The sequence below is a fragment of the Frankliniella occidentalis genome, unplaced genomic scaffold (genome assembly GCF_000697945.3).
Source record: "Frankliniella occidentalis isolate FOCC.00 unplaced genomic scaffold, Focc_3.1 Scaffold1, whole genome shotgun sequence".
NCBI classification, from domain to species: Eukaryota; Metazoa; Arthropoda; class Insecta; order Thysanoptera; family Thripidae; genus Frankliniella; species Frankliniella occidentalis.
Window position 1 is genome coordinate 3,658,464 of NW_026267131.1, and position 10,901 is coordinate 3,669,364.

Here is a 10,901-nt window from a genome sequence, read left to right on the forward strand (position 1 = left end):
CCCCCTCTCCCCTCCCCTACCGCCTCTTTCCTCCCCCATCGCATCACACCCCCGGAGCAGCAGCTGCGCAAGGAGAGGCAGGCGGCTCGGCAAGCAGGCACCAGGCTGACATTGCGGGTGTAGGGCCGGTCCTGGGCTACTTACCGGCACTGGAACTCACGACCGGCCCCGTGCACAAAGAACGGAGTACTTGTCTGTCCTGCGTGGCCTCTTGCGTGGGGTCGTCCGCAAGTTACGTAACGCGGGGGGGGGGGGGAGGGGGGGATATGTGACCGCCCAACAATCCCGTCCTGAAAGCATTTGCAGGTTAGGGTAGCCCCGGGACATAGGGGACGGGGAGGAGTCAAAAACGCCTAAAATTTGCTTGACGTAATAAGTGAACGGTCCCTAGCTCCATGTCGCTAAACTGACAGGATCGCAGCAACCCAAACTGAAACATCGCTTGCTCCGACAGCGATGGGCCTTGGCGATGGGCATAGCCGTTAAAACGACCGTGTTCGGCAACGGGTACTATAGTTCAAGTATGAGCGACTTTAGCACTGAGCTGCCTTGAGCTGCGAGGTAGGGAAAACTGTGTACTTGAATTTCGCGCTGCTCTAAAGCCGAACTCACCCGAAGCAGCTCGGCGATGAGCTTCGGAGACCGGCCGAGCATTTTCAGGTTCACCAACGCCAAGAAAATTCACAATGTCTACAACCTCTGATGTTTTGATATTCATAAGACTTTCATGTCCAAGGAGATTTTAAATTGTTTTTAATTAAATATTTAGATGAAAATTAGAGGTGAAACTTCAGTAACTTAGATATATTTTTCAGCTAATATTTTTAATCAGGTTGGTAACGAAAGGAGTCGTTTAGAGTGCCGCCGAAATGTGTTTTTTGTATTTACCTGGTGATTTACCTGTCGTTTTTAAAGAAATTCGGCGATAATTGCGTCCTTTCCTAACGAAAGCCCTTTTTGGGCTTAATAATCAACATCGTCGTAATAAACAACATACAAAATGATGAACGAATCCTCTAGCTTTGGGGAAAGAATTGAGGTTTGTTGCGGTTTCATGATGTCAACAAGTACATCTCTCTTACTTTTTAACTAATTTACAAACATTGCAGAATAATATTTATTTGCTCTCTCTAATCGTGCCTTAAGTATAATTTATCTTAAATCGACACGCCTGTTATGTCAGCTGTGACACTTCGATTTTATGACAGTACAAAGTTTTTAGGTTAAGATTGTCATTAGAAGCTTCTGTCTGAACAAGCTTATCTGTCATGTTAAGATTTGTTTGTTGTGTGTTACATTTTTGATGAAAGCTTATAATGGCTCATTTACAGCAGATCAAAGCAGCCTCCTACTCCTAGTATCTTCTCCCTCTCACTCATGAAAGTATTACCTAAATATATTTTCTTGTTCACAGGACTATGAAGTAGGCCATTTTCTTGGGAAAGGGGGGTTTGCTACTGTGCATAAAGCAAGATGCAAGAAGACAGGGCTGGAAGTTGCCATAAAAATGGTGAGAATTGAAATAAATCATTTTATTTTCCTGGATTCATGGACACTTTTATCACACACTGTCTCTGTCTTCCGCTTATAGATCGACAAAACTCTCATGAGAGCGGCGGGAATGGTTAACCGTGTCAAACAAGAAGTGTCAATTCACTCAAGATTAAAACACCCAGCTGTATTGGAACTCTATACCTTTTTTGAAGACTCTAACTATGTTTATCTAGTCCTGGAGCTTTGTCACAATGGAGAACTTCAAAGGTATCTCAAAAAGCATGATCGCATTTTAACCGAAGATGAAGGTAAATTAAACTTTATATCAATTATTGTCAAAGGCTCTCCAGTTTCAGTTATTTAATACCCTTGGTTTGTTGCAGCAAGTCACATTCTTTCTCAAGTTGTTCAGGGTCTTCTATACCTACATTCTCATAAAATTCTTCACAGAGATATGACTCTTTCAAATTTATTGTTATCCAGCAAAATGCAAGTGGTAAGTATGCATTTTATTTTAACTCTAAACACAATGCTTAGAGAAAAAGCCAACTTGTATTAACTAATTCTTTTAATTTCAACAGAAAATAGCAGATTTTGGACTGGCAACTCAATTGAATCGAGCTGATGAAAAACATCTCACAATGTGCGGTACACCTAATTACATCTCACCAGAAGTGGCAACTCGCAGCTCTCATGGTTTAGAAGCAGATGTGTGGGGGCTTGGCTGCATGCTCTACACACTTCTTGTTGGGCACCCTCCTTTTGACACTGATGCAGTCAAGAGCACGTTGACCAGGGTTGTTATGGCTGACTACACGGTATTAAACAACTCTTAAAATATTGTGTTTGTTTCTCAGGCTTTTCAGTGTAGAAGATAGAGTAGTGTACTTACTTTTATTATTTTCTGCAGATGCCCTCTCATCTTTCAGCAGAAGCTCAAGATCTCATAGATCAACTTCTGAAGAAAAATCCAAGAGATCGAATTAAATTACATGCCATATTAAAGCATCCTTTCCTTTCACGCTCCAAACAAAATCCTCTTGAGAAGGTTTGTATTTATAATTGTAGTAGGACTTTTTTACATTTTGCTTGATTCCAGTGCTAATTATCATCTTCTTTTTCTTGTTTTCAGAGAAAGTATCCACACCGAGAATCTGAAGACAGTGGCATGTGCACTATGACAACTGAAGGAACACATTCTCTCCAACATTCCAAGGACACCATGTCAAGCAGAGATGGATTGAAAAAGGCTTCTGCTCCACTCACTGTTGCAGCCATACTCAAGGATCAAAGTGCATGCAATATCAGCCACAACAGTTATGATTTGAACCAACCTAGCAAACCTAGTTATTCAAAGTCGCCCCATGTGTCTCATCATAACCACTCAGGTCATAAAAAAATGGACAAGGTATTTGATCATGAGAGTTATAAACACAATGCTGACATAAATCGTGTTGGTAAGTCATATGGGTGTGACAGTGGAGACGACAGTGAAACTGAACGCTATGATGCTGGTTGTCAAGCACTTCTACCTCAAAAGAGGTTTGTGTCAGCACCATCCAGAAGTAGATCAAGGTGAGTTTCTTTCAATAATATCATAGTTATGCTTCTAGTACATCTTTTGGTGGTCTCACTTTTCAATCAATTGTATTTAAAGGTCTGAAGATAGGTATCATGGAACAAGAGGTTTGGGCTCAAATTATTTGAAGTCCAAACTAAGTGGCTGTGAACCAGGAGAATACACCAGCTTACCTTCCAAACATTCTCATAATCAACTGTCTTTGCATCACTCACCAAACCTCTCCCACCATGCTCAAAATCGACATAAAGCTTGTCGACACAGCCGCAACAATGGAGTCTCAACGTGCTCTGCTGACTGTACCTCTGACATTAACTGGAAACCATCAACACTGGTTCGGACACAAAGTTTTGGTCACAAATCATCCGTCAGAAGTGAAGCTTTGAAAGATGAATGCCAATTTTCAGAGGATGTCAAACATGGCCATAAAAAATGCTCTTCTTTAACATGCAAGATGGAAGTAGTTTCTCTTGATGTTGGACGGGGTACTGATTCATGTTGTGAAGCAGAAATGGAATCTCACTGTGGCTCAGGGTCCAGAGGTGGCAGGTGTGGTGGTAGCCATTGCAGTCACCACACAGATGATGACACTTTTGAAAGAAATGTGAAAGATTCCAGCACCCACTCAGGACATAAATTTTCTGAACGAGTGTCAGTTCCAAAGAAAACACCCATTTGTAGTGAAGAAGACAACTATTCTCCAATTTTGGATCGTAGGAGAAGTTTGGATACTGATGTGTTGGGAACAATAAAACCGTCTGTCAGTATGGAAGAGTTTTGTCACCAGATGGTGAGTAGGAAGATGAGAGCTCAAACTAGCCATTATGCTACAGTGTACTTAATTTGCTTTTTTTCCCCCCATTTTAGTTTACTGGCTTAAAAACTTCCAAGGAGAAAGATCTAAAGTCTAAAAGCCAAGCTCCACCTCTGAATACTCTGCGGCTGCTTCCCACTCGTCACCGTACAAAAAATGCCGTTCTCAGCATTCTGGAGTCTGGAGAAGTGGTTATTGAGTTTTTGAAGAAAAAAGGACCTTCGCGGGAGGAGAGAGTAATTGACGTGTGCCGTATTTCCAATGATGGATTAAGAGTAAGAAGTCACTTAATGTTATTCCTACTATCTTTAGTCAGTTTTTTAGTTTACCAATTTCACGAACCTTCATTGTCTATTTTCAGATTGTTTTGTACCAAATGAATGGAGGAAAGGGAGCAATTGTTAGAGACAAACCACCTGATCTGCCAGATCAGGGTTCGGATGCTATTTTCAGGTATGAAATTATTATTACTTTTTTTAAAATGCCCCTGGTTGTCATGAATTTCTAGTTTAAAATGTGTTTTTAATGTAATTCTAATTCCTGAATTATTATTTTGTACAGTTATGAGTCACTTCCAGAAAAACACTGGAAAAAGTATGAATATGCTGTACGTTTTGTGAATTTAGTTCGTGCAAAAACCCCAAAAGTCACATTGTACAGTGACAAAGCTAAATCACATTTGATGGAAAACATGCCTAATCCTGACTTTGAATCATGCTTTTATGACGGTAAGGATTAGGATTTAAAAACTGTCCAGCATTTCTTTTCTTTTTTGTCTTTACATTTAATCAAGTGTTTATCTGTCATGACCTAGGTGGAAAAGTATCAAGGACAAGTGAAGGTGTCTGTCTAATTGACCAAGAAGGCCGTAACAATGTTATTATGTCTCCAGAGCATGCACGTAGCCTTGCAGCAGCACCCAAAGTTTTATGGGATCATTTTCTGCAGGTTGGTAGCTTATTTTGCAATTAAAATGTATCCTATTGCCATTGGGTATTAACTCCTCTATCAAATATTTTTCAGTGCTATCAGCATTGTGTCATGCTAGAGCGCTGTCTTGCTCGGTTGGTGGGAACCAGTGCACAGGCAAGCCATGGTGCAAGATGTGTTTTCCCAGTTATTGTAGGACGCCGCCCCAATGCAATTTCCACAACTTTGCAGGGTAAAGAAAATTTTACGAATATGATGAGCGATAACCACCTTCGTGGTCCTCTCATATCTCCTAACACGCCAACTGTAAGTACAGAAATGATAGGATGAAGGAATTGCTTTATTTTCAAGGAACCGAAGCAAATTAATTGTTATTCTAAATTGTTTCCAGCTTAAATCATTTGAGGTATCCTCGATATCTACTGTACCGTTACACTCCATCAAATCATGTGGTTCTCGAATAGCCCACATAGCAGAAACTCCAGTGTCTCGCCCTGGCAGTAGGCATAGCACTCGGATCAAGAGAGCAACCTCTCCAACCAGCATTAACAGTGGTGTGAGGAGAGTTGATGTGTCAGGTGTTGGTACAGCAACACAGGTAATCATAAATCATAAGTAAATGTAGTTTTCACCCCACCACAACCACTCTTGTTTCTGTTTGTCAAAATACCATTAATTTTTTCCCAGCTTGCATCAGGAGAGGTTCGGATTGATTACTACGATGGATCACAGCTGAAAGTACATGCCTCAAATACTGGCATTAGTTATCACTGTGCTGACGGGTCACAAGTGGTGCGTTGTGGACCAGAAGAAACAGTTCCCGAATGGCTTCGTGATCGGTTAGCACAAGTGCCTAGAATTATCCAAAGTCTAATGGAGAAGGCTCCATCCTGCTCTGACAATATGCCAAGGATAGTAAATAAACCCAAAGTGCGGTCTATAAGATAAAAAAAAAACAAAAAACAAGTTGTCAGACCCCCAGCTGTCAAGATCCGTCCTAAGTTTTAATCTGTGATTATCATTAAATTAACATAAATAGTGCATAGTATATGTCCAAATAATTGTTTTCTTATCAATCATGGTGATTTCCATGAATAAAAGATGTATAGAAATTATTTTTTTAAAAAGAATTTTGCTAATTCTTAGACTTTATATTTATGTTGTAATATAAACTTTATTAGTATGCTAAATATCTGGCTTCAGCTGATGTGGCCAAGAACTGAGGTAATTGTTTTGGTTCTTGGAAACACCAGTTCTGAAATTGTTGTTATTTTAGTGACTGTTTCATGATATGTAATGTTTTGTATAGTTAAGGATTCTAGTTACCTACCTTTGATGTAAAAGGACTTCTTATGTTAGTTGTTAGTGACTCACTTTAGCATTACCTTGAGCAAAACTGTAAATTGCTTTAAGAGCAGCGAAATTTTATGAATTGATGTACGTGTTTTTAGCCTTTTACGTCAAGTTCTGCCTCCTAATGTATTATAGAAAACTGATTTATGTAAAAGGTTTTGGCTTGTTTTATACATTTTAGAAGTTGGAATAAATAATTATATTCATACGCAACTGTGCCAATTTATTTAAACAAAATTTTTGTACTTGTAGAATATTAAACGTACAAGGGTGCTTAAAAATAAAATAAGGTGTTCTATTTAACTGAAAAGGTGACCACGATATATAAGTGTAAGGTATAACACAGTTCAGAATTAGATGAGTTGTTCTAAGCATTTGAATACAATAACTATTTAGAATACTAACTACAGGTAAAAAACTTTCTTTTACAAAAATAATACCTTAATAGAAAATACATAGCAATGATGAACAATGGTTGAAAAAGTGGACTGGTACACAAAGTTAAAACTTACACAGTTGGGTTGTCCAAACCCTTGCAAGTACGTCACTTTATTGTTATAACACACAATAGGCGGGTGAGGACGGATTCATTGGAAGATACAAGTCTATTAGGTACTTACAGTATTTTAAAATATGAACCAAGTGAAGACAAGAGTTACTATTGAATTGGGAATGATCAGGATTTTCAAAGATCTACTGATAATTCTAGTTAATTTGCAAAAAAGCTAAGGAATGTAGGGCTGTGGGAATATATAAGATGCTTCTCAAAAGATCTAATCCTACTCTCATCAGGAAAGAAAGATAATTATCATATAAATCTAAAGCAGGGAAAACTTGCAGAAAATATATATTACCTATATGGATTTGATAAAATCTCCATAAAGACTATACAATAAACTTTCCTTAAATAATCACAACACAAAAATTTGGAAGGCACAAAAATGAATAACAACCAATGAACAACCAACAAACAGCAGTCTGCAATGTAACACCAAATATAGGTCAGACGGCAGAATGATCACAACTCTTACATTTAAGGCAATATGGTAAGGATTCATCTCACAATGTAAATTCAGTCAAAAAAGTACAAGAAAAATTATTCAAATATTTCTGTTTTCTTTGTTCAGTTTGGATAACTGCTAGAACTAAGTCAACACCATACATCACACACAAAAAATAGGTGAGATCATGACATACATATTGTACACAGCAATGCAGTCTAAAGAATGCTCATTAGCATCTTTCCTTAGTGCCTCAAAAAAGCATAATGGCTTGTATTGTGCTAGTTATTTGTAAAATACTGAAAAGTTGTGCATTTGAATGACTTTATACATGCACTTATCAAAAGTTTAATACATTTCTGTTCCCTAGAAGATCTCTAAACATAGGTATCTAAGCTGTTAAATAAATAGAAGTGAAGTCAAAAAGACATGTTTTATGTTTTGAGTAACCATACATTTAGCTAATCCATTAGAGAACTGGTCCAAAAACATAAAAAATCAACAAATTTTAATTCGCTTTAGTAACTTAACTTCCATACAGGAAGTAAAAGGACAGCAGTGGGCGTCAGAAACCATATATAATCCACCACAGACTTAAAAATAAATGAATCTAATGGATATACCATGGCAGTGGTAGAAAGCATTACAACGACAGTGGAGCAAGAAGGGAGAGAAATAGGGTAAAACTACTTTTTTCACATATTTTGACTTAAACCACTGTATAATAAAGAGCCTTTAAGGCGTATAAACGATATAGGAAAAGACTATATAGACAAAGTTGCCAAAAATACTTCTCAGAAAATATTTTTTGCTGGCAAAATGATTAAGACTTTAAACTCTTGGTTAAGACATGCCTACATATTAGCTGCGATAACATAGACTCAAGAAGTCAAAGTTTTTAAAGGAATTGACCAAATACTAACTGAAACATCCCAAAAATTGATCATAAAATGTCACAACCATAGCACAGCATTGGACAAATCTCACTTCTAAGGAAAACCCAAAACTCAAACTCAAAATGGAAAGAAGAACAAAATTACCGCTGAAATTTAGACAGATATGAACTTTTCAATGAACATCCACAAGTTCAAGCTAGCAAGAGGAAGAAAATAATAAAATATGGAATGTTTAACCTCTCAAAAATATTCAAACAAAGCTCTTCAACGTTCTCGATAATCCTTTGAGGCTGTTGACATATCTGTCACGTCAGGAATGTATTGAAGGTCTTGCAGCTCTTGAAACTTTTCATGGTCTCGGATGTGAGCGTAGTTAGCAGATAAGCACATCAAGTAATGCATCTGGAATTTAAAAGATAATTTACAATCTAAAAAATTTATTAAGACATATTAAAGAGAAAGGAGAGAAAGTGATTGTTACTTACCAGACTCAATATGACAAACAAGCATGCCACTGTAGCAAGGATGAACATAACTTCTGCACGTTCAACATAATCCTTGCAAAACAATTTCTTTTCATTGCCACATATTTCCATATCTGCTGGTGGGGTATTCTCAGGAAACAGAAAGTCTATAAAACAGGAGAGTACAATAATGACATCAAATCAAATTTGTTAGAAAAAATAATCTTTCAGGGTCTCAAATTGATTATCTCTTACCAAATTGATGAAAGTCAATGCACTGATTTTCCTGAGCAATTCGATTACTGGAACATAAGCCCCAGAAAGTTGTATACACAAGTGTCACAACCACCAGAAAGCACAGCATTAGCAGCCAAGCGAATTGGAGGGTATAGGTGATTCCCATGAACTAAAAAAATAAATAAAACGAATCCACCATAAATCATAAGTGATGAAAGTTGTATAACTTTAAATTCCAGAACCTTTGAGACACATTGATGTTGACTTACAACAGCGCAGGAGACACGCCCCCCCACACGGCCACGCCAAGTACGATAAACCTTGTGCCTAGTTGCACCAGTTGCTAAGCATCCAACAAACAGAATCATGAGCCCCAAGGCACCCATACAGGCACCTAATATGACAAAGACCAATTGAACAGCTTCCAACCTGAAACAGAAATTGAAGGATTACAATACATGGTTAGACTTGTGATGGAACTAAAGATGGTGTAGATAAAAATGAAGTGTGCTGCGTTTGGTAGTTTGCAGTACACTACATACAATTTTCAATGCTATGACAAGCTAAAAGCTATAAATATTCTGCATGATTTGCACCACTAACTCTATGTGTTATTCTAAATACCAATTTGTCTGCTACACTTTCCTAAATACAATCTATAATTTTTTGAGATTATTAACAGTATCACATTAGTCAATTGACCATGCCACTGACAAACCTTGTCTCATCTCCTAAATGCAGCCTGGAGATACATTATGTCATTGTTATAAATAATATTTTTCCTTAAAGATTTTTGTTTGGAATTATCGGAATTGTCTAGATAATCTGGAAAAGAAACTCACCATCGCAGATGAAAGTGGAACACCTGCTCGAACATCAAAGCTGATAATGTAGCACCGCGATACATTGTTCCACAGAACACTCCAACACCCACCCAACACATTATCGTTGCAATGAGTGTAGCATAAGGTATGCGAGTAAGACAATCTTGACAGCCTGAGAAAGAAAAGTATTAGTTGAGACCATACTGACAACCAACAAAGCTTTAAGCATGAGGACTGAAAACAGTATTAAAGATCACTGCTACCTGCCGGGAAGCGGAAATAGACATAATTCTCTTCTAGCACAGAAATATGAAACTCAAACAATAGTAAAAACACTCACCCTCATGATTCTCACCCTCCAAACGATAAGCAGAATGAATAGAGTGCTCAGAGAAGCGACCAATGCTTTCCTGAGAGTAACCATTGCGGCCATGCCGCAAAGGTGCAACTACAGGATCATCCATCCTCCGCACTCCTCTATTTTGCAATGGTATACTTGACATATTGGTAAGAACAATTAAGCCGTATGGACTTATCTATGGGAGGGGTCTTAGGGCAAAAGTGATGAAGGCCTACTCTTGTAAACAAACCCCACCCACTTGTTGATTCTGGTCCAAATTTAAATCTAAATTCCAATGTGGATTGCGTGGGTCTTACCCATTTCGTAATGATCACTGAGAAGATATCCAAGTAGCAGACACTTTTAGCAACAGGACACTTATTGTAAAGAAACGCCAATATCAAACGACAATGATAGAAAAAAAATAACAAACAAACAGACAGGACACTTTTGCGGCGTGACCCTTGTCTCCTCTAGAAAAGCAAAGTGCACTGAGGCAGAAAGGAAAAGTAACGGGTATCAGGCTCTGGATGAATAATGGGGCTCGGTTCACAAAAAAGGGGAAGCAAACGAAGGAAGAAAGGTTTTGCTTCGCTACTCGCAAAAAGTACCTAGAAAAGGGCCTAAACAACAACAACTGAGGGGCGAAATGAGTATAAGTGATCGGAATGCCTTGCCAACCTGCTTTCATGAAACGGCACATGGTCGTAGCACAAAACAGAAAAAAAAAAATGGTTTCAAGACTATTGATTCAATTCAATCTCATATTACATTTTTCTCATTTCTTATGGTTTAAAATTTTTCCGAAAATATAGTTTGGATTTCGTTTGGAGGTGGCACTAAGGTTGGTGATTCTGCAGTGATTTTCCTCCCACTCAAAACTTAGCGTCAAAATTTAGTCAACGATTGAGTTTTAACTCGCCAAGCGTTCCTCCAGGCTGCTAGCTGACCATCAGGTGTATCAGAGAA

General features: G+C 38.2%; 2 protein-coding genes and 1 long non-coding RNA gene across 4 annotated transcripts in view; 1 reads left to right on the forward strand and 2 right to left on the reverse strand.

Annotated features, from left to right (window-relative positions):
- LOC127752378 (uncharacterized) overlaps positions 1 to 10,901 on the reverse strand; it is a 346,254-nt gene that overhangs the window by 171,962 nt on the left and 163,391 nt on the right. The window lies entirely within an intron of this gene.
- Positions 855 to 6,383, forward strand: LOC113212603 (serine/threonine-protein kinase PLK4). The gene is made up of 15 exons (XM_026431384.2): positions 855 to 1,039; positions 1,415 to 1,510; positions 1,592 to 1,802; positions 1,878 to 1,990; positions 2,076 to 2,312; positions 2,405 to 2,542; positions 2,627 to 3,069; positions 3,152 to 3,863; positions 3,941 to 4,162; positions 4,249 to 4,340; positions 4,449 to 4,615; positions 4,702 to 4,835; positions 4,911 to 5,123; positions 5,209 to 5,415; positions 5,505 to 6,383. The coding sequence occupies exons 1-15, from the start codon at positions 1,001 to 1,003 to the stop codon at positions 5,763 to 5,765; spliced, it is 3,285 nt and encodes a 1,094-aa protein (XP_026287169.1). The 5' UTR covers positions 855 to 1,000; the 3' UTR covers positions 5,766 to 6,383.
- LOC113212604 (neuronal membrane glycoprotein M6-b) lies at positions 6,377 to 10,586 on the reverse strand. Of its 2 annotated transcripts, none has more exons than XM_052277641.1 (6): positions 10,250 to 10,586; positions 9,611 to 9,764; positions 9,038 to 9,197; positions 8,787 to 8,937; positions 8,553 to 8,698; positions 6,377 to 8,469 (listed from the first exon to the last, which is right to left on the reverse strand). In XM_052277641.1, the coding sequence occupies exons 1-6, from the start codon at positions 10,251 to 10,253 to the stop codon at positions 8,332 to 8,334; spliced, it is 753 nt and encodes a 250-aa protein (XP_052133601.1). In that variant the 5' UTR covers positions 10,254 to 10,586; the 3' UTR covers positions 6,377 to 8,331. The 2 variants fall into 2 exon arrangements, with proteins under 2 accessions (XP_052133601.1, XP_026287171.1); XM_026431386.2 differs by having other exon boundaries at positions 9,933 to 10,586.

Excerpts from the sequence above, each read along its gene's own strand:
- LOC113212604 (XM_026431386.2), bottom strand. The coding sequence starts at position 10,095 with ATGTCAAGTATACCATTGCAAAATAGAGGAGTGCGGAGGATGGATGAT. Across the intron at positions 9,765-9,932 it reads GGAGGGTGAGAATCATGAGG|GCTGTCAAGATTGTCTTACT; the intron begins GTGAGTGTTTTT and ends TTTCTTTCTCAG. Across the intron at positions 8,938-9,037 it reads GGCGTGTCTCCTGCGCTGTT|TTCATGGGAATCACCTATAC; the intron begins GTAAGTCAACAT and ends TTATTTTTTTAG.
- LOC113212603 (XM_026431384.2), top strand. The coding sequence starts at position 1,001 with ATGATGAACGAATCCTCTAGCTTTGGGGAAAGAATTGAG. Across the intron at positions 1,040-1,414 it reads GCTTTGGGGAAAGAATTGAG|GACTATGAAGTAGGCCATTT; the intron begins GTTTGTTGCGGT and ends TCTTGTTCACAG. Across the intron at positions 4,341-4,448 it reads GGTTCGGATGCTATTTTCAG|TTATGAGTCACTTCCAGAAA; the intron begins GTATGAAATTAT and ends TATTTTGTACAG.